The sequence below is a fragment of the Rhinoraja longicauda genome, chromosome 36 (assembly GCF_053455715.1).
Source record: "Rhinoraja longicauda isolate Sanriku21f chromosome 36, sRhiLon1.1, whole genome shotgun sequence".
In the NCBI taxonomy this organism is placed as follows: domain Eukaryota; kingdom Metazoa; phylum Chordata; class Chondrichthyes; order Rajiformes; family Arhynchobatidae; genus Rhinoraja; species Rhinoraja longicauda.
The window spans coordinates 13,678,863-13,702,849 of NC_135988.1; the positions used below are offsets into that span (position 1 = coordinate 13,678,863).

At 46.0% G+C, this 23,987-nt stretch overlaps 1 protein-coding gene across 1 annotated transcript in view; it reads left to right on the forward strand.

Annotated features, from left to right (window-relative positions):
• Positions 1-22,118, forward strand: part of LOC144610286 (transcription factor COE2-like) — a 249,166-nt gene extending 227,048 nt beyond the window's left edge. The window contains exons 17-19 of the mRNA XM_078428875.1: positions 5,825-6,007; positions 11,503-11,545; positions 21,867-22,118. Coding sequence (XP_078285001.1) covers positions 5,825-6,007; positions 11,503-11,537 — 218 coding nt within the window. The 3' untranslated portion in view covers positions 11,538-11,545; positions 21,867-22,118. The remainder of the gene's footprint in view (positions 1-5,824; positions 6,008-11,502; positions 11,546-21,866) is intronic.
• The last annotated feature ends 1,869 nt before the right edge of the window (positions 22,119-23,987 follow it).

Genomic DNA, 23,987 nt, shown 5'->3' on the forward strand with positions numbered 1-23,987 from the left:
AAGATAATTCCAGAGCATTAAAACTTCTTTCTCACCTCTGATCCCATTCCCACCATGTCTCAAACACAGATAGTTCTGCTATCCCTTAATAAACCCCACATTATAGAAAATCACGCTATAAAAACAATTATGTCAATGGGGAGAAGGGGGTTAGGGGTTAGAGAGTTTCAGACTCACAATAATAAGTTATTTTTCCTCCCGGGTTTTTTAAAGTCTAGGTCTTTTTCATGGCTGTGAGTTTATTGTTGTTACTGTAAAAGCTAAAAGTTACTAAAGCTGTACGTTACATCGTTCATTAGAGTATCATTGCACATGTCAATGGAAGTGATTGCTTGTCAGTTTCAATGGCTACCCATGGTTAAAGTCGCAGATGTGTCCTTGAGAGACAATGGTGTCCGATTGCTGGAGGGAAGTTACAAAGAAAACTGTTTTTTTTCCTAGACAGCATTTTTTCTGATTGTCTGTTTCCCAAGCAACATTTAAGTGGTTCCCAAGTTCCAGATCAATATTACACCATAATCAATTTGTTACAGTTTTAGTTTTAGTATTAGTTTTAGAGATACAGCACGGATCAGGCAACTCGGCCCACCAAGTCCGTGCCGACCAACAATCCCCGCACATTAACATTATCCTACACACACTAGGGACAATTTACATTTATAGCAAGACAATTAACCTACAAACTTGTACATCTTTGGAGTGTGTGAGGAAACCAAAGATCTTGGAGAAAGCCCACGAGGAGAACGTACAAACTCGGTACAGACTCAGTCAGGATCAATAGATAATAGGTGCAAGAGGAGGCCATCCGGCCCTTCGAGCCAGCACCACCATTCAATGTGATCATGGCTGATCATTCTCAACCAGTACCCCGTTCCTGCCTTCTCCCCATACCCCCTGACTCTGCTATCCTTAAGAGCTCTATCTAGCTCTCTCTTGAAAGCATTCAGAGGACTGGCCTCCACTGCCTTTTGAGGCAGAGAATTCCACAGATTTACAACTCTCTGACAGAAAATGTTTTTCCTCATCTCTGTTCTAAATGGCCTACCCCTTATTCTTAAACTGTGGCCCCTGGTTCTGGACTCCCCCAACATTGGGAACATGTTTCCTGCCTCTAATGTGTCTAACCCCTTAATCATCTTATATGTTTCAATAAGATTCCTTCTCATCCTTCTAAATTCCAGTGTATATAAGCCTAGTCGCTCCAATCTTTCAACATACGACAGTCCCGCCATTCCGGGAATTAATCTAGTAAACCTACGCTGCACGCCCTCAATAGCAAGAATATCCTTCCTCAAATTTGGAGACCAAAACTGCACACAGTACTCCAGGTGCGGTCTCACTTGGGGCCTGTACAACTGTAGAAGGACCTCTTTGCTCCTATACTCAACTCCTCTTGTTATGAAGGCCAACATTCCATTGGCTTTCTTCACTGCCTGCTGTACCTGCATGCTTCCTTTCAGTGGCTGATGCATTAGGGCACCCAGATCTCGTTGTACGCCCCCTTTTCCTAACTTGACACCATTCAGATAATAATCTGCCTTCCTATTCTTACCAACAAAGTGGATAACCTCACACTTATCCACGTTAAACTGCATCTGCCATGCATCCGCCCACTCACACAACCTGTCCAAGTCACCCTGCAACTTCATAGCATCTTCCTCACAGTTCACACTGCCCCCCAGTTTTGTGTCATCTGCAAATTTGCTAATGTTACTTTTAATCCCTTCATCCAAGTCATTAATGTATATTGTAAATAGCTGCGGTCCCAGCACCGAGCCTTGCGGTACCCCACTAGTTACTGCCTGCCATTCTGAAAGGGACCCATTTATCCCCACTCTTTGCTTTCTGTCTGCCAACCAATTTTCTATCCATGTCAATATGCTACCCCCAATACCATGTGCTCTAATTTTGCACACTAATCTCCTATGTGGGACCTTGTCGAAGGCTTTCTGAAAGTCAAGGTACACTACATCCACCGGCTCTCCCCTGTCCATTTTCCTAGTTACATCCTCAAAAAATTCCAGAAGATTAGTCAAGCATGATTCCCCCCTTTGTAAATCCATGCTGACTCGGAATGATCCTGTTACTGCTATCCAAATGCTCCGCAATTTCGTCTTTTATAATTGACTCCAGCATCTTCCCCACCACTGATGTCAGACTAACTGGTCTATAATCGAACCCGGGTCCCTGGCGCTGTAAGGCAGCAACTCTCCCGCTGCGCCACCGTGCCCATGAAATACAGATAGTGTTCACTATCTGCACTTCATTTGCCTGCACTGGCAATTTACCCTTCAAGCATTGAACACTGTTTAATTGACTTGTATTTGGGACATTACCATCATCAGCAAGACCAAAGTTCATTGCCAGTCCATTGCTGAATAGTTTGCTGAGTCACCACAGCGAGCAGTCAAAAGTCAACCACCCTAGAGAATGGACCAGACCAGATGGAGGAGATTAGTGAACCCGATGGGTTTGTTTGACTCTCCACTATTTTCATGGTTGCTGTAACTGAGACATTTTTCTTTGGTCTAGATTTAGTTAGTAACTTGAATTGAAATCCCCCTCCCAATGTCTTTGGGGATTTGAACTATGGAACGAGGATGAGATCACTTGGCAGAGAGTTTGTCACCATCAAAAGACATTTGAACGGATATTTGGATAGGAAGAGTTTAGAAGACTAGGGGCCAAATGCAGGCAAATGGAAACAGCCCAGAAGGCTAACTTGGCCAGCACGGACAAGCTGGGCCAAAGGGCCTGTTATCCTTGCCGGATGCCTCTGTGACTCGAAGTCAAGACACAAAATGCTGGAGTAACTCAGCGGGACAGGCAACATCTCTGGAGAGAAGGAATGGGTCGAGACCCTTCTTCAGACTCCAAGTCCCCTTGCCTTATCAGAATCTGTAATGACTGCTTTCCATGTTGGGAGGTGTATCCTCTCAATCTCCAGCACAAGTCATGAGGGATACAGCAACAACAACATCTTGCATTTGTATGGGCACCTTAAGATCGTTCCAAAAATCCCAATGTTTATTTATTTTTTTTAAATGTTATTTTTTATTTTTTTATCACTTTAATCTTTATTGCTTTTATGCATACACAAATAAAACACACATATAACAACGAAACTTACAATGCTTATTTTTAACCAAGCCTTAGTTGGGCAGAACCTGGTGCAGAGTCAGAGGAGAGGTGACTAAAAGATTGACCAGGAGCCCTGTGACAAAGGAGCACAGATTTAGCAAGGGAATTCCAGAATTTAGCGCAGGTGAAGGAAGTTGGAGATGAGAAAGTGGGAAGGATTAGAAAATTGGGGGGCTCTGAGAGAACAGGAGGGGGTTGTTGAACTGAGAAGATCTTGACCACAAGAACAGGAGAACCAAGAACCAACAACATTTCTGAACTTTTGAATAATTTGAGGCATTGCTATATTTGGTCAGTGATCTGCAGCTCTTCCCTTTGTCGTTGGTGTACTCATGGCATCTTAGTACTTGCTTTGACCCTTGTGATTTAGAAACTCCTCCTCAATAGTAAATGAGCCGGCCACCCAACAAGCAATTGGGTCTGTAGGTTCTGACTGAATTTGTAGTGCAATTCATATGACCTTCACGCCTCATCATTGAAAACAATAATCAAAAGTTTCACATCGCTAAATATTAAGTGCAAGCATTTTAATGTTCTGCAAGGTAGCTCAATCATATTGAATCAGTCCAATGAATCCGTGGTCACATTAAAAAAAACACCCCTAATTGCTGTAAGAGGCTCCCACTTAGAACAATACGTTGGGCCAGGATGGGAATTGTTCTCTGTGGCTGCATAGTTTAACTCGTCCCTCAAAGAATGCCTGCTTGCACAATTAAAAGTTGATGATGTCTGGAAAGGTAGAGGGAGGGGGAAGGGAAGAGAAAAGACAAAAAAAAATCTGGGAATGCTGAGAATCCGGAGTAAAAGCAGAAAATGGTGCAAGTCAGGCGGCCTCACTTTAGCTTAGTTTTAGTTTAGTTTAGAGATGCAGCGCGGAAACAGGCCCTTTGGCCCACCGAGTCCGCGCCGACCAGCGATCCCCGCACGCCAACACTATCCTACACCCACTAGGGGCAATTTTAGATTTATAGCAAGCCAATTAAGCTACAAACCTGTACGTCTTTGGAGTGTGGGAGGAACCCAAAGATCACGGAGAAAGCCCACGCAGGTCATGGGGAGAGCGTACAAACTCCATACAGACAGCACCCATAGTCAGGATTGAACCTGGGTCCCAGGCGTTGTGAGGCAGCAACTCTACCGCTGTGCCACCGTGCCACCCCTTTGAGAGAGGAACTGGGTTAACATTTTAAAATGCATTTCCAATGCATGATGCAATGTGGTGACTAGATGTGTTTTCAACTGGGTAGAACCTTTGACAAATACTGATCTACAAGGGGAGAGCCCCTTTAAATTGTAAACTCAAAACAAAATGGCGGCTAGGTGTATTTTAAAATGTATCATATATTTGTGAAATATTGATCTGCAATGGTAGCATGTTTTAAATTATAGAGTACAGTACACAAACCACTCATGACAACAATCCAGTACCTATTTAACACTAATGACATTTTATTCTCCCCACATTCCCTTCAACTCTCCAAGGTTCTACCACTCACCTGCACACTAGGAGCAAGTTACAGTGACCAATGAACCTCCCAAGCCCAATATATTCGTGTTGTGGGAAGAAACCAGAGCATCCAGTTGAAATCCATGCACTCACTCACGCACGGTGGCGCAGCGGTAGAGTTGCTGCCTCACAGCACCAGAAACCCGGGTTCGATCCTGACTGCGGGTGCTTGTCTGTACGGAGTTTGTACGTTCTCCCTGTGACTGTGTGGGTTTTCACCGGGTGCCCCGGTTTCCTCCCACATTCCGAAGACGTGCAGGTTTGTAGGTTCATTGGTTTCTTTTTTGAGTGAGATAGAGCTCTAGGGGCTAGCGGAATCAAGGGATATGGGGAGAAGGCAGGCACGGGTTACTGATTGTGGATGATCAGCCATGATCACAATGAATGGCGGTGCTGACTCGAAGGGCCAAATGGCCTCCTCCTGCACCTAATTTCTATGTTTCTGTGTAAATTGTCCCTAGTGTGTGTAGGATGTGAATGATCGTTTGGTCGGCGCAGACTCGGTGGGCCGAAGGGCCTGTTTCCACAGTGTATCTCGGAACACAAAGAGACCTTACAAACTCCACACAGACATGACTGGAGGTCATGATCGAACCTGGGTCACTTCAACTTTGAGGCAGCAGCCCTACTAATTGTGCCGCTGCACGACCAACAAACCCATAACAAGACAATAACTGGGCGTACATTTCAAATGTGTAAAACATTTCCCAAATACTGATCCGCAAAGATATTGATGCCTTAATTTAATAAATTCACAGCAAAATGCTGTTGAGGATTTAGGTTTCGGTTTAGTTTTATTATTGTCACATGTACTAAACGTATTATCACATGTACTAAACGTATTAACAGGTAAAACCTTTGTTGTGCATGCTATCCGAACAATAAAATCTGCCGCACATTAATACCATCAACCCAAACTCAAATGTAATAGATCGAGCAAAGGGGAAGTGCAGTGTAGAATATGGTACAGTGCCGAATATGGTATATTTTTAAAAGAAAAGGAAAAAAACACTTGCCAATTAATGTCCTTCAGAGGTAGTTAGTGTCCCTTGAAATTATAAATGCACAAAGATCACTCTGCACATCCAATACTCCACTTCTGCGGGAGATGATGGGACTATATGTCTAAGACAGAGATGTTCTATTCTTTCTCCTTTTTGTTTTATTTTCTTGCAGTTATGCCTCCCAGCCCGACCGTGGCCTCTGCTGTCCCTCTGTCCTGCAGCACCTCTGCCATACTTCCCTTCTCATCTTCTGTCTTCCCCGCAGTGAAACAAAAGAGCGCATTTGCACCGGTGATCCGGCCCCAAGACTCCCCTTCCCCAGCCTGCACCAGTGGCAACGGAGGTGGATTCCGAGGTGAGACGGCGTTTTTGGCTGAATTGAACTGAGAGGCGCGTGGGCCAGGTTGAGAAGTGGCCGTGTTAGGAGGGAGCGGATGGGGGGTGGGGGGGGGGAGGGCGGTGGAGACGGGGGGGGGGGGGAGGGTTAGAGAGGGGGGCACGGGGAAGTGATGCCACCATCAAGTACCCATTGTGCGTCAGCTGCAATCTACTCTCCCCACATTCCCCTAAACTCCACCCCTCCACTCCTACCACTCACCTGCACACTAGGGCTAACTAGGGCTAACTAGGGCAGTCACGGTGGCACAGCGGCAGAGTTGGTGCCTTACAGCGAATGCAGCGCCGGAGACCCGGGTACAATCCCGACCACGGGCGCCGTCTGTACGGAGTTTGTACGTTCTCCCCATGCCCTGCGTGGGTTTTCTCCGAGATCTTCGGTTTCCTCTCACACTCCAAAGACGTACAGGTTTGTAGGTTAATTGGCTTGGTAAATGTAAAAATTGTCCCTAGTGGGTGTGGGATGGTGTTAATGAGCGGGGATCGCTGGTCGGCACAGACCCGGTGGGCCGAAGGGCCTGTTTCCACGCTGTCTCTCTAAACTATATGGGTCTTCATGAAAACATATCTCACACACAACACGGAGCATAGAAATTTGTAGAAACAAGGAACTACAGAAGCTGGTTTACGCCAAAGGACACAAAGTGCCGGAGTTGACTGGATAGCTCGCAACAAAAGCCTTTCACTGCACTTCGGTAGACATGACAATAAACTAAACTAATCTGAACTAACTCAGCGGGTCAGGCAGCATCTCTGGAGAACATGGGTAGGTTTTGGCTCTGGACCCTTCTTCAGACTCGTTATAGGGGGGGGGGGGGGGGGAGGGGGAGAATGATGGGAGCTTTCTCCCAGGGTCCCAACCCAAAACTTCAACTCTCCATGTTCTCCAAAGATGCTGCCTGACCCTATGAGTTACCCTAGCAATTTATGTCCTCTAGATCAAAGAAAATTACAGCACAGAAACAGACCCTTTGGCTCACAATGTCAATGCTGAATATGATGTTGAGATAATCCAATCTTACCCGCCTGCATGTGATCTATATTGCGGCACGGTGGCGCAGTGGTAGAGTTACAGTGCAAGATACCTGGGTTCGATCCTGATGTACAGGTTTGTAGGTTAATTGGCTTGGTGTAATTGTAAATCATCCCTAGGTTTAGGGTATGTTAGTGTGTGGGGATCGCTGGTCGGTGCGGACTCAGAGGGCCGAAGGGCCTGTTTTCACGTTGTATCTCTAAACTAAACTAAACTAAACTAAACCAAATATCCTTCCAAACCCTCCCTGCATATTCATGTGCCGATCTAAAAGCCTCTTAAACACCACTATTATATCTGCCTCCACCTCCACCCCTGACAATGTGTTCAAGGCACCCACATGACATTGAAGGAGGACATTCAGCCCATCAAATTGATGCCGGCTCTCCTGCAGTCCCATTCCCCACTTATGTCCCCATAACCACCAATCCTCCTGTTCCCCCTCTCCAAATCTGCTCCTATCCTTCTACACAAAGGGGTAATTAACCCACCCGAACATCCAGGAGAAAGGATCGGCCCAGGATTTCATGAGCTGTGTGATGCCAACCTTGCTCCTGGCAGCTGGCCACTGTGCCAGTTCCTTTTGCCTCAAACTTTGTTGCAACTCCCTGTGAATGCCCGAGCATTGGGTGCATTCGAGGCTTAGATCAATGGAATGGTAAAAGGAATCAGAGGAAAGCAGAAAGGGTTCTTGATTAGTATGGGTGTCAGGGGTTATGGGGAGAAGGCAGGGGAATGGGGTTGAGAGCAAAATATAGATCAGCCATGATTGAAGGGGGGAAATGGGCAGAATTGCCTAATTCTGCTCCTACTCTTATGAACCTATGAAGGCAAGGTAGATGGAGCACAGGACTGTTCGTCAGGCTGGAGGGGCTAGAAAGGCTAGAAGGGGTAGTGGGGATGAAGGGCCTATACCTGCTCCTTTTCCAGAGCTATTCATACTCCTTCCATTCATGTTGAATTCCAATGTTACATGGAAAGGCAAAATGAGATGTGAAACAAAGAATGCATATTCAGAGTGTGAATGGACAACGATTAGCCTTTCAAGGAATCACTGAAACTAAATGTCCAGTAATGCAGTGGGTGGAAGTCAAACCGCATCTGGTCCAAGGGCGATTCAGAGTATCTCAACCACACCAGGTCATCTGGCCAGTTTGGGACATTGAGCACTTCGATGCTGTACAGAGAATGGGTTAAGTTTAGTTTAGCTTAGAGACACAGCGCGGAAACAGGCCCTTCGGCCCACCGAGTCCGCACCGACCAGCGATCTTCACACACTAACACTATCCTACACACACCATGGACAATGTACATTTATACCAAGCCAATTAATCTACATACCTGTATGTCTTTGGAGTGTGGGAGGAAACCGAAGCTCTCAGAGAAATCCCATGCAGCCATCCAGGTCACGGGGAGAACGTACAAACTCCGTACAGACAGCACCCGTGGTCGGAATCGAACCCGGGTCTCTGGATGTTTCTGAATTTTTTCCAGTATTTGGACTGTCAGGGGAACAAAGCAAGGAATGTTCACCACTCTCTCCCCGAGACACTGCCTTTTAGCAGTCACTGAATTCTGGAGGGTTTATTGTGACTTAGATCACCGAACCCTGTTAATCATTCCCACACACACACACACACACATGCACACACGTGCACATACACACACACACACACACACACACACACACACACTCACGCACACATACGCATGCACACGTACACACACACACACACTCACACACTCACACAAACACACATGCTCACAAACACACGACATACACACCCACACACACAAATACATACACACCCACACACACACACACACATACACACACATGCACACACACACACTCACACACATACACACAAACACACACATTCACACACATACACACACACACTCACACAAACATACACACTCACACACATACGACATACACATGCACACACACACATTCATACACACCCACACACACATACACACAAACACACACATTCACACACAAACACACACATTCACACACATACACACACATTCACACACAAACACACACATTCACACACAAACACACACATTCACACACATACACACACACACTCACACAAACATACACACTCACACACATACACACAAACACACACTCACACAAACACACAAAGTCACACACACAAATACATACATACCCACACACACATACACACACACACTTACACACTCACACAAACACACACACTCACACATGCATACACATACACACACACACACTCACACACACAAATACATACACACCCACTCACACACGTATACACACACACACACAAAGGCCTTCAGTGGTTTATTGTTCTATAAAACTCTAAACCATTGAAAGAAGAGCAAAATTGTTTCCATAATATCCTGTGACTGGTTAACCCTCAACCATTCAAAAAGATTATCTGGACAATTATCTTCTTGCTGTTTGTGGGGTCTTGCTGCGTAGAAATTATGCATTTACCTTAGTAACAAATCATTGCTAAGTTCGATCGCAAACGTACTATCAAATGTTAGTGCCTGTTATTATTTGGCACTAATATTAGTAAATAATACAAATGCTATTATGCTATTTAATTATATAAATATTATTATAAATATAATAATATAAAATTTAAATTAAATTTAAAATTAAATGGGTACCAAATATTTGTTAAAAAATACATTAAACATTTTTGTTTAAATATATATTTTAATGTATTTTTAATATTGCATTGTGTCTCACTAAAGCACCTCACCTGCATGGGTACTGAATATTTGTTAAAAAATACATTAAAAAAAATTGTTTAAATATATTTTTTAATGTATTTTTAAATCAATACATGTTATTTTTTTAATAAAAATTTAATTTTAATTTTAAAAATAACATGTATTGATTTAAAAATACATTAAAAAATATATTTAAACAAAAAATGTTAATGTATTTTTTAACAAATATTCAGTACCCATGCAGGTGAGGTGTTTTAGTGAGACACAATGCAATGCTTCATACAGAAAGCCCCTTATTTGTCAATTGGTTGCCGGTTTTAAATAGGGATATTCGAGTGTTAAATAAATGAGTTTACATCATTTGCGATAGATTACGGAAAATGGCACGTCACTCCTTGTGAATCCCCTCCAAGTTGCACAGTCCTAACTCAGAAATATATCACCATTTCTTCCTGTAAATCCTGGAACTGCCTACGCTGAAATGAAATTATTTCTTTATCTCTTTTTTTATGAGTGTTGTGTCACCAAAGACTAGACATACAGTAGCTTGACTTTGAGGAGATTACAGAGGGCGCTGCTCATGGCATGCATCTGGGACATACATGCAAGGCTCTGAAAGTTTTAAAAAAGGGAATATTCTCCCATTGTGATTTTAATTTATTCCCTTCAATCCATCATTTTAGTTCGCAATGTCCAGAGAACTTCACCACATGGACTGCAGTAATTTTTAAAAGGCAGCTAGCTCACCCTTGCCTTCTATAGAAACAACAAGGGACAGGCATTAAATGCTGGCCTTGCTAGCGGCACTTATAGATTGTGACTGAACGTATTAATGACTCCATTTGGCCCATCACATTGATCCAGTACTAATTTCATTACGAAAAAGGGCAAAAGGAGCAGTTTAGGAGAATGATTTCTTCTATATACCGACATCCCACTTAGAAACACAGCACTATGGCATCCCGGTCGAGTTGCCGCCTCACAGCGCCAGTTCGATCCTGACCACGGCTGCTGTCTATGCGGAGTTTGTACCTTCCCCCTGTAACCGCGTGGGTTTTCTCCGGGTGCTCTGGTTTCCTCCCACACTCCAAAGACGTACATGTTTGTAGGTTAATTGGCTTCGGTAAAATCGTAAATGATCCCTCGTGTGTAGGATCGTGTTAGTGTGTGCGGATTGCTGGTCGGTGCCAGCCATCCCCATACACTCGGTGGGTCGAAGGGCCTGTTTCCACGCTGTATCTCTAAAGTCTAGAGTCTAAATACCATATCTTTAAAATCATTTTGCCAAACTGAAGCCGGGATTGTGATTCGACTTAAATCTTAACATCAAGCTCCCACAAGTTTCTGGGGAATTGGTGGCACTGAGGTAGTTTCAGTGAAGGTCGTTCAAATATCAGGCCACTGCGAGCTCCATTAGATAATACTCGGAGTTAGTATGGACGGACACACATCAACTGTAACCCATCAACTGCCCTGTTACACATCTTTATGCAGCGAGCAGGTGAAAAAATCACCTCCTTTTCCTCCTTTTTGCATCCTAACATTGTCTCGGCTTGTCGGGGGGGGGGGGGGGGAGAAGGGGAGGGTGAGAGTTTTGTGTACGTTGATACTAAAGTAGAGGGGGTTGCGATGGCTGCATTTTCTCCACAACTTCGAACGTTCTGTTTGGTTCCTATTTTTAGAGGAAGAAAAGGGTTTCAGAGTGAATTATTTCTAATTTCTCAGGTGAGTTCCTCATTTCTTTGATTCATCCAATCGATTCCAGTGGGGATTTCCCACAACAGTATATCTGGGCTGTACGTCAGCACGATTTCTAGTGACTCCATACAGGCAACTGTTAAAAAATATATTCTTATTGTATATTTTAATAGATGGCGTGTCACCAAAAAGTGGATATTTGTAATCTGACTTTGGGGGTGGGGGGGGGGGGGGAGGAAATGGGGGGGGGGGGGAGTAGTTTAGGGGCATCTGGGTTTTTAAAAAAAAGAAATATTTGCTCATTGTGATTTTAATTTATTCTCTTCAATTCATCATCTTCGTTAGCTATTCTCAGTAGTAATTAAGCGGCTTGGTTTCGCTGCGCATTACCCTAAGGCTCATAAGCTTTGTGTTGGTCTACCCAAAACCTCATAAAAGACATTAAAGCAAAGAGCTAATGTTGTACAAATCATTAGCTAGGGTCCAGATGAAATAACAAGAGCCAAATAATAAAGTAATTATGGCCTGTCAGGACTTTGATATTGCAAGATGTTTTTTTCAGCTGACAAATTATGAATTTGAAGTTGATGTACAGGTACTCCCTGGATCAGAATTAACGAGTTTAGTTTGGTTTAGAGATACAGTGCGGATATAGGCACTTTGGCCCACCGAGTCTGCACCGACCAGGGATCCTCGCACATTAACACCACCCTACACACGCTAGGGACAATCTTTACATTTCTACCAAGCCAATTAGCCTACAAACCTGCATGCCTTTGGAGTGTGGGAGGAAACCGGAGATGCCGGAGAAAACCCACGCAGGTTACAGGGAGAACGTACAAACTCCCTACAGACAAGCACTCTTGGTCTGGATTGAGCCCAGACTAGGCTGGCGCTGTAAGGGATTAGCTCTACCGCTGCGCCACTCTGCCGACTTATGTATAGCCCTTACATGCAGACAAGCATTTAGGATGGATTTGGTGACTGCTGCTGGTTTCTTCTTCCATGTGGGAACTCGGTTAGAGTCTTTGAGTCATACAGTGTGGAAACAGGCCCTTCGGCCCAGCTTGCCCACTGTGACCAACATGCCCCATCTACACGAGGGTGGCACGGTGGTGCAGCGGTAATGTTGCTGCCTTATCAGCGCCAGAGACCCGGGTTCGATCTGGACTTGTCTGTACGGAGTTTGTACGTTGTTCCCGTGACCTGCGTGGGTTTACTCCGGGATCTCCGGTTTCCTCCCACACACCAAAGACGTACAGGTTTGCAGGTTAATTGGGCTTGGTATCATTGTAAATTGTTCCTAGTGCGTGTAGGATAGTGTTAGTGTGCGGGGAACGCTGGTCGGTGCGGACCTGGTGGGCCGAATGGCCTGTTTCCATGCTATATCTCTAAACTAAACTAAACTAAACACAAGTCCCACCTGCCGCCTTTGACCCCTATCCTATCCGCGTACCTGTCTAAATGTTTCTTAAAAGGTTAGGCCCTTCAGCATACCGACCACCCACCATCCATTTACACTAATTCTACATTATTCCCCTTTTTAAAAATTGTCTCCACTTTCTCAACAACTCACTTCTGATTCTACCAATTGCCCAAATCAGAGGCAATTTGCACCGATTAACCTACCAATTCGCACTTTTCTTTGGATATGGGAGGGAACCAGAGCACCTGGTGGAAACCCACGTGGTCACAGCAGGAAGGTGCAAACTGCACAGCAACAGCGCCCGTGGTCGGGATCGAACCGACCGTGAGGCAGCAGCTCTACCAGCTGCTCCACTGTGCTGCCCTCTTGTGGATTATGTGCCATTGCCCTGGGGTGGCATTTGGATCCACGGTCCTCCAATAAAGTTAGTATTAAAATAACGTACAGCATGGAGAGGTGACAAGGCAAGACTTGCTGAATGAATATGAGAGAGAGATTATAGACACAAAGTGCTGGAGTAACTCAGCGGGTCAGGCGAACGTGGATAGTCGACGTTTCGGATCCTTCACCCTGACCCGAAACATCACCTGTCCATGTTCTCCAGAGATGCTGCCTGACATGCTGAGTTACTCCAGTACTTTGTGTCTTTTTTTGTTTGTTGGTAAACCGACATCTGCAGTTCCTTGTAAAAACAACGAACTGCAGATGCTGGTTTAAAGCAACGATGGGCACAAAATGCTGGAGTAACTCAGCGGGACAGGCAGCATCTCTGGAGAGAAGGAATAGGTTACGTTTCTGGTCGAAAGCTTTCTTCAGACTGAGAGTCAGACAGCCAGAGAGTCAGTCAGACTGAGACTGAGAGAGATTAGACAGTAGACAATAGGTGCAGGAGCAGGCCATTCGGCCCTTCAAGCCAGCACCGCCATTCAATGTGATCATGGCTGATTAGATGAACTTCATGTGGATGACATCGCACAAAAGCTACAGGAACCAGTAGGCTCAGACTGGACTAACCAGTTGTAGGCAGAAACAGTTCTGTGCATAAACCAGGGGGCCCAGGGTAACTGACACAAAGTGCTGGAGTAACTCAGCGGGTCAGGCAGCATCTCCGGAGAACATGGATGGGTGACCTTTCTGATCCTTCACCCTGACCCGAAACATCACCTGTCCATGTTCTCCAGAGATGCTGCCTGACACTCTGAGTTACTCCAGCACTTTGTGTCCTTTTTGTTTTGTAAACTGACATCTGCAGTTCCTTGTAAAAATAAAAATAAAGAAAACTGCAGATGCTGGTTTACACCAAAGATAGACGCAGAGTGCTGGAGTAACTCAACGGGCCGGGCAGCACCTGTGGAGAAGACGGGAGGGTAATGTGTTGGGTCGTCCGAAGAACGGTCCTAGCTGAAAAAGCTGCCTCCCAGCTGAAATTGCTGCCTCTGAGGTTCCTATTCAATCTTGCCCCTCTCACTAAACCTATGTCCTTTTGTTTTGCATTCCCACAACCAGGGTAAAAGACTCTGTGTTTTCGCCTTATCCATTCCTCCCCATGGTTTTACACACTTCTGTAAGATGTTTTGACTAGGACTGCGAAAGGTTGCAAAAGAGCAACAGTGGAATGAGTTGTGGATGGCAGTGAGTTTCTCCAGACACCCACCCCAGGGAACCCCAGCAGTCTGCTTTCCCCCTCGCCAGTAGACCTGCACTTTTACGTGTCCCTGGGACCCGATTTACAGCCTTGAGCCTCTCTGCACCGAGGCAGGAACTGGGCTCGGGGAGCAGAGGGTCAGGAAAGTTGGCTTCACCATCATCTGTGAGAATAGTCCTCGAGTAAAACTCCCCCGACTCTCCCCAAAAAGACCTTGCAACACTTCTGTAGGAAGGAACTGCAGATGCTGGGTTACACGGCGTTGGTTCGTGTGATGGTCTGGGCTGTGTCCGTAATTCTCTGCGTCTACGTCAGTGGCCGGCTCGGTGGCGCAGCTGTAGAGAGTCGCTGCCTCACAGCGCCAGAGACCCGGGTTCCATCCTGACTACGGGTGCCGTCTGTACGGAGTTTGTACCTTCCTACCGCGACCTGCGTGGGTTTTCTCCGGGTTCTCCCGTTTCCTCCCACACTCCAAAGACGTACAGGTTTGTAAGCTAATTGGCTTGGTATAATTGTAAATTGTCCCCAGTGTGTGCAGGATAGTGTAAGTGTGCGGGGATCGCTGGTCGGTGCGGACTAAACTAAACTCCCTGCCCGATCTGAGCTAGACAACTTTGGTACATATTGATATATTGCTCAAATAGGCTTGTAGGGTGTGTAGGAATGAACTGCACATGCTGGTTCACACCAAAGATAGACACAAAATGCTGGAGTAACTCAGCAGGTTGGACAACATCTCTGGATAGAAGGAATGTGTGACGTTTCGGGTTGAGACCCTTCTTCAGGGAGAGAGGAGGAAAACTTCTTCAAAATAGGTATACCTTGAGGAGATTTCACAGTGGAGCAGACGAAATGTGTAGGAAGGAACTGCAGATGCTGGTTTACACCGAAGATAAACACAAAATTCTGGAGTAACTCAGCGGGGCAGGCAGCATCTCTGGAGAAAAGGAATGGGTGACGTTTTGGATCGAGACCCTTCCTTCTTCAGCAACTTCTCTCATGCAATTTGAAATTCTTTCAAATCCTTCCCTGGTCCTGACGACCAGGCTTGAATTATAGGTAGAGGTTGGATAGGCTGGGACTTTATTCTTTGGAGTGCAGGAGGCGAAGGGATGACTTTATTGAAATGTACAAGATCGTGGAGGACATGAATAAAGTGAGTGCTTACCGTCTTTAGAGAGAGGATTATAAGACTAGAGAGCGTAGACGTACGGTGAGAGGAGAGGAATTTAAGAAGGATCTCAAGAGCAACATTTGCTCTAAGAGGGAATTCTGTATTTGGAATTTTCTGCCAGAGGAAGCTGTGGAAATAGTAACAATTCTGACTTCGAAGAGGAATTTTCGACAGATGTATGTACAAGAAAGAATGTAGGATCAAAGAACTGCAGATGCTGGTTTAAACTAAAGGTGGCCACAAAGTGCTGGAGTAACTCAGCGGGTCATTGAGTCACAGAGTGATGCTGTGTGGAAACAGGCCCTTCGGCCCAACTTGCCCACACCGACCAACATGTCCCAGCTACACTAGTCCCACCTGCCCGCATTTGGTCCATATCCCTCCAAACCTGTCCCATCCATGTACCTGTCTAACTGCTTCTTAAACGTTGAGATAGTCCCAGCCTCAACTACCTCCTCTGGCAGCTCGTTCCATACACCCACCACCCTATGTGTGGAAAAAGCTACCCCTCAGATTCCTGTTAAATCTTTTCCCCTTCACCTTGAACTGATGTCCACTGGTCCTCGATTCACCTACTCTGGGCAAGAGACTCTGTGCATCTACCCGATCTATTCCTCTCATGACACCAAAACAGGCAGCAACTCTGGAGAAAATTAGAGAAGTGGCGTTTCGGGTCAGATGTCTTCAGTCTGAAGAAGGCCTCAATCGGAAACATCATCTATCCTTTCTCCCCAGAGACCCTACCTGACCCGTTGTGTTACTCTAGCACTTTGTGCCTATCTTTATGTAAAAGGAATGTTTATAGCGATATGGGCCAGGCGATTGGGACAAGCCCAGTATGACAACTTGGTTGGCATGGACAAGATGGGCCGAAGGGCCTGTTTTCCAGTGCTGTGTTGCTCTATGACTCCATGTCTCAGTTCTGATACTGTGCAGAACCAGCTGTGCCGAGGCTGTGCGGAGGAGTGCAGTTTGCCTCAATCCCATGAGTGGGTAAAAGGAAAATTAGCCACCGGCTCACATCTTGATTATTCATTGCCAGGAAAATCCTTAATAAACCTGCAGTGGCTGCTAACATTTGTGCTACTAAAACTTTGTGTCAAACCTCAACTGATCTCCAAAGATAGAAATGACAAAAGGGGTGTTTTATTTAGGAAATGAAAGTTTGGTTGAAAGTACCGGGGCAGCGGGTTGAGATGCTGCCTTACAGCGACAGAGACCCATGTTCGATACTAGCTATGGGTGCTTGTCTGTGCGGCGTTTGTACCTTCTCTCCATGACCTGCGTGGGTTTCTCCGAGATCTTTGGTTTCCTCCCACACCCCAAAGACGTACATGTTCTTAGGTTAATGGGCTTGGTGTAAATGGTAAATTGTCCCTAGTGGGTGTAGGATAGTGTTAATGTGCAGGGGTCGCTAGTCAGTGCAGACTCGGTGGGCCGAGGGGCCTGTTTCCACGCTGTATCTCCAAACTAAACTAAACTACAGCAGGAGACAGGGAGAGCTGAGGTCCTTTGAGGTTCTCCCAGAGTACGGTGGTAAGTGGGGACCTTGAGCTGTACGAGCGAGACAGGCAGACTGCGATCATATTACCTGCCCTGACTCTGCTTTCAACAGAGACAGTTCCCCTGGGCACCTGGTCTGTGGTCAATCTTTGCCGAATGCTTCATTAAATCAGGCACATTTAGCAATATTTTTTACACTTCACTCTAAGCTTTTTGAGAACCTACATTTAGATTTATTTTTTTCAGTAATCATTGACAAACAGGAATATCCTTTTAGCCCAATGTACAACCTATTCTAGAAGCCTCATGTGTGTAGGATAGTGTTAGCGTACGGGGTGATCGCTGGTCGGTGTGGTCTCGGTGAGCCAAAAGGTCTGTTTCCAGGCTGTGTCTCTAAAGTCTAAAACTGGCACTACCAAAACTGGGACTGTCATATGCTGAAAGACTGGAGCGACTAGGCTTGTATACACTGGAATTTAGAAGGATGAGAGGAGATCTTATCGAAACGTACAAGATTATTAAGGGGTTGGACACGTTAGAGGCAGGAAACATGTTCCCAATGTTGGGGGAGTCCAGAACAAGGGGCCACAGTTTAAGAATAAGGGGTAGGCCATTTAGAACTGAGATGAGGAAAAACTTTTTCAGTCAGAGAGTTGTGAATCTGTGGAATTCTCTGCCTCAGAAGGCAGTGGAGGCCAATTCTCTGAATGCATTCAAGAGAGAGCTAGATAGAGCTCTTAAGGATAGCGGAGTCAGGGTGTATGGGGAGAAGGCAGGAATGGGGTACTGATTGAGAATGATCAGCCATGATCACATTGAATGGCGGTGCTGGCTCGAAGGGCCGAATGGCCTCCTCCTGCACCTATTGCCTATTGTCTATTGTCTATACCAGAACATGATCACAATGGACATAGTCTGTTCCTCAGAGCGGCAAGTATCCGAAGATGGTGTGACCTCACCAACATGATGACCTATCTTTGGGCACACATTGTAAGGCCCTGCCCATTGCATGCCCTGACCATTAGGCCCATTGTGTCAAGACCAATACCATTCCCCTCACCAACTAAGTGTTACGTGCAGCCTATTCTCCCTGTGTACCCATCAATTCTATGAGCAATGACACAAGGGGCAATTTACAGTGGCCAATTAACCTACCAACCCTGAGATCCTTTTCTCGTTTTCAAGAGAGAGTTAGTTTTAGCTCTTGGGGCTAAAAGAATCAAGGGATATGGGGGGAAAATCAGGATTGGGGTCAGGGTCACAGTGTTAATTATTTCGGTACCAGAGCTGTCACAACGGACAGAGCGTCCGTTGCTAAATTCCCCACTAGTTAAATTCCCCGCTGTTTATTTGGGTTTTTTTTCACAGAGGTGTCGGAGCGGCGCTCCGGTGAGCTCCGGCAGTACTGCACCCCCTGATTGGGGGACTGATTTTGGATGATCAGCCATGATCATATTGAATGGCGGTGCTGGCTCGAAGGGCCAAACGGCCTCCTCCTGCACCTATTTTCTCTATTGATTTCTATGATCTTTGGGATGTGGGAGTAAACCAGACAACCCAGGGGAAGTCCATGCGGTTACAGAGAGGTCATGCAAGACTTTAGACTTTAGAGATACAGCACGGAAACAAGACCTTCGGCCTACTTGGTCCGTGGTGACCAGCAAACACCCCCTGCACTAAGCCTTCACACTAGAGGGATGATTGCTGTCCACTGACACTATCCTACACACTAGGGACAATTTTATAACTTACTGAAGCCAATTAACCTACAAACCTGTACGTCTTTGGAGTGTGGGAGGAAACCGTAGCATCCACGCGGTTATGGGGAGAATGTACAAACTCTGTACAGACAGCACCCGTAGTCGGGATCGAACCTGGGTCCCTCGCGTTGCAAGGCACCAACTCTACCCCTGCGCTACTGTACAGCCCTACGCTTCACACAAACAGCACCATGGGTCAGGATTGAACTCGGATCACTACGACAACTCGCTCAGTGGCATTGAGCTGCCTTACGGCCATCCTGCTATTAAAGATCTTATCACCATTTCCAAGCCCCCTCTGACCAACAGGCCCCTTTCGAAACAGTCAGAAAAATAGCTTTGTAAAAAAAAAAAACAGATTCACGTGAAAGCAAAATTAATTGGCATAACTTAATTAAAATCAATATTAATTAAAATAAATAAAAAATTTGAGTCTGAAGAAGGGTCCCAACCTGAAACGTCACCAACCCATTTTCTCCAGAGATGCTGCCCGACCCGCTGAGTTACTCCAGCATTTTTGAGTCTCTGTTTGGCATCTGCACTTCCTTTATGTTACATTTAATTAAAATAAAGTTGGAATATGAAGACTTACATTCACTCACCCTTTTAATGGAAGTTTTGTGGCAGCTTTCAAATGCTGGAGGTCAGTGGAAGATGCTTCCAACTTCCAGCTCCACTGCTGGACTTGTACTCAAGTCCTGGGATTACGGATAAAATCTGACAAGGGGTGATCTTATTTAAAGTGCACAAAATCATGAGAGGAATAGATCAGGTAAACGCTCAGAGTCTCTTGCCCAGAATAGGGGTATTGATGACCAGAGGACATAGGTTTAAGGTGAGGGGGGGGGGGAGATTTAATAGGAACCTGAAGGGTAACTTTTTTACACAAATGGTGGTGGGTGTATGGGACTAGCAGCTGGAGAAGGTAGTTGAACCAGGTTCTATTGCAACACGTGCAAAAATGTTGCCCCTCGGGTTCCTTTAAAGTCGTTCCTCTCTCACCTCAAACCTCTCCTCTGGTTATTGATTCTCCTACTCCGGGTAAAAGTCTGTGTGCATTCACCCTACCTATTCCCATTATAGACAATAGACAATAGACGATAGGTGCAGGCGGAGGCCATTCGGCCCTTCGAGCAAGCACCGCCATTCAATGTGATCATGGCTGATCATTCTCAATCAGTACCCTGTTCCTGCCTTCTCCCCATACCCCGTGACTCCGCTATCCTTAAGAGCTCTATCCAGATCTCTCTTGAATGCATTCAGAATTGGCCTCCACTGCCTTCTGAGGCAGAGAATTCCACAGATTCACAACTCTCTGACTGAAAAAGTTTTTCCTACACTTTTATAAGATCATCCCTCATCCTCCTGCGTTACAAGAAATAAAGTCCTCGCCTGCCCTAACCACCCCCTACAGCTTAGGCCCTCGAGTCTTGGCAACATCCTCGTAAATGTTACACTCAGTCCTGAGACATTTCCTGCCAACTCTTGCTTTCTGGAGACCTTCATTGTTGAATTTTCAAATGTACTGGTGGCTGCGAAATCCAACTCCACCTGGAGTCTGTGCAAACAAAGGAGAGTGAGGATAAAGAAGGACAGACCTGGAGAATATGAAACATCTCAAACCACCCGACTAGCTTATTTTAGTCATATATCAATATGTATCAAAATTGTCGAGCTCTGATCTGGCAGTGAGTTGTGGAAACGAAGAACTGCATTGTAGATGCAGCCCAGACCATCACACAAACCAGCCTCCCTGGGTAAAACTTGTCACCCTGGGCGACACGGTGGCGCAGCGGTAGAGTTGCTGCCTTACAGCGAATGCAGCGCCGGAGACTCAGGTTCGATCCTGACGACGGGCGCCGTCTGTACGGAGTTTGTACGTTCTCCCCGTGACCTGTGTGGGTTTTCTCCGAGATCTTCGGTTTCCTCCCACACTCCAAAGACGTACAGGTATGTAGGTTAATTGACTGGGTAAAATGTAAAAAATTGTCCCTAGTGTGTGTAGGATAGTGTTAATGTGCGGGGATCGCTGGGCGGCGCGGACTCGGTGGGCCGAAGGGCCTGTTTTCGCGCTATATCTCTAAATCTAAATCTAAATCTAAAAATCCCTTCCATTGACTCCATCGACACTCCACACTGCCACGGCAAGACCACCAGCATAATCAAGGACCAGTCTCATCCCGGTCACGTCCTCTTCTCCCCTTCCTCATCAGGCAAGAGGTACAGAAGTGTGCCTCAAAGCGTACCACCAGAATCAGGGACAGTCTCAGACAGCCTCAGTCTGAAGAAGGGTCTCGACCCGAAACGTCACCCATTCCTTCTCTCCCGAGATGCTGCCTGACCTGCTGAGTTACTCCAGCATTTTGTGAATAAATCGATTTGTACCAGCATCTGCAGTTATTTTCTTATACAGTCTCTTCCCAGCTGTTATCAGGCAACTGAACCATCCTATCACCAACTAGAGAGCAGTCCTGACCTCCCATCTACCACATTGGGGACCCTTGGACTATCTTTAACCGGACTGTACTGGACTTTATCCTGTATCTGTGCAACCTGGATAGACACAAAAGGCTGGAGTAACTCAGCGGGTCGGACAGCATCTCTGGAGAAGAGGAATAGGTAACGTTTCGGGTCGGGACCCTTCTTCAGACACTTGATTGTTATCATGTATAGTCTTTTCACTGACCGGATAGCACGCAACAACAAACTTTTCGCCGTACCTCGGTACACTTGACAACGAACTAAACTCAGTCTCCAAGGTTTGGCATCTACCGTACGTAGAGTGGATGAATCGCGATATGTGCACGCCTGTTTATGTTGTCCCCCTCTTGTCTTTCTAGCCATGACCGGACTGGTAGTCCCTCCGATGTGAGGCTATTCTCTCCTGTCACCATATCGCATTCCAAGGAGCAAAGTTCACCCGCTACAAAAACATCATCACCAGAACCAGCAGCTGTCAAAAATATTAGCAGCCCTCCTATGGAAGCGGGGAACAAAGCTGACTTTCTTTGCAGCCTGGACCGAAGGCATTCCCTGCAGCGATGTGGCGATCTCGGCTTCATCCGTACTTAAGGAACCTCAGACCCGTGGAAGCGAGGGCCAAAGGTGGTGGTGGGAGGGGCGGACAAGGTCAATCGGTGGGGGTGGGGGGAGTAACCTTAAAAAAAAAATGCAATTTTCTATTTTGTATAATGGTTTAATGTGGCAATTCTTATCAGTTTAACAGAAGTAACCCTTTGGATATGAGAGCTGGCTTATAAACTAGATATTGAAGTAAAACAGATTTTTTAAAAATGCAGCTGAATAAAGTGTCAATAGATTGCTTGTTGTGAGTGGTAAACTTAGAAGTTAAAGGTATAAGACATTTTACAGTAATTTAAAGAGGCAGTATCTTTTATTGTCAGATTATCTAGGTTGTGATTATGAAATATTAACATGATGTAGGCTGTCCTGATTGGATTTCGGCATCTGGAGTTGTGATGTTCATCCATACTGACCACAGGACTTTAGAGCATCAGCTCCTGGTCCGGGCTGAGTTAGCTGAACTTGGTATGTTTCTGCAGTTGGCATCGGCATTTGTGGGCCTGAGAAAGCAAAGCAATTCAACCTAGAATCTTGAACCCTGTCCAATTTTTCTTTCAAAACTTCCAGCATATAATTGGTGTCTCTGGTGTGTTCACAAATGTGTGTGTGTGTGCGTGTGTGTGTGCGTGCGTGCGTGTGTGTGTGAAGGGGTTACATTATGGTTTATGTGTGCGTGTGCGTGTGCCGCTGGTTACCTGTCTACGTTGCACATGAGTGTGCATGTGGGTGTGCATTGGTGTGTGTGTGTGTCAAGCTATAAGTGTGTGTTTCTCTTGAGGAGTGCTTGAATTTCCTAAATTTGCGTAGTTTGTGTGCGTGTGCGTGTGTGAGTATGTGTGTGTGTGTGCGCGTGTGTGAGTGTGTGTGAGGGGCAGCACGCATCCTGCATGCATGTTGTGTGTGGCATGTGTGTACATCTCGTGCATGTGATGTGTTGGATACACACTTCTCTGCATGGGAAATGTAACATGTGCATGATGTGAATTGTGTGCTTGGTACGTGTGCATTTGGTGTGGTGTGCACGTGTGTCTGTGAAGTATGCGTGTACTTTACGTGTTACAGGTAATGTGTTGCGTGTGGCAGGATTGGACGTGACCTCACACCATCAATGCTGAAGCGCCCCCTCTTGGTCGACTCGATGATGCCCACTTCACCAAGCTCTGGGGTTGCTGCCTCACCCCCAACACTTCACATTCCAGAAGAGAAAAAAACTGGGGTAGAGGGGAGAGGGAGCTACGAACTGCAAATACTGCTCAGCACAGAGATAGATACAGAATGCTGGGGTAACTCAGCGGGTCAGGCAGCTTCTCTGGAGAAAAGGAATAGGTGACGTTTCGGGTCGAGACCCTTCATCAGGTTGGTGATTGAGTACGTGAGCTACAGGGAGAGGTTGAACGGGCCCCTTGGAGCGCAGGAGAATGATGGGTAGTGAAGGGTCTCGACCCAAAACGTCACCCATTCCTTTTCTCCAGAGATGCTGCCTGACCCGCTGAGTTACTCCGGCACTTTGTGCCTATCTTCGGTGTAAGCCAGCATCTGCGGTTCCTTATTGCACACTGTTCAGCTAAATGTTGCTTGCCCTGACGTCTTTAAAGCTCCTCCGTTTCCCTTCTCTCTCCCTCTCTCACTTATTTCTTCTGTGACTGGAGTTCCCGGGTGGACATGTTGACATCTTGGCGCGGAGTTGCAAGACTATTCCGTGCATTTGTTCCATGTGTAAAATGCGGTGGAAGTTGTTTCAGTTTCACTGTCGGGCAAGTTGAAGGTCAACATATCAAGGGTCCTAAGTAGTATGAAGCAGTTGTTTTCTATCCAAACCTCTGACCTTGGTGAGAGGAAGGTCATCCACCTCGTATAGGGAGGCGGTAAAGGGTTTA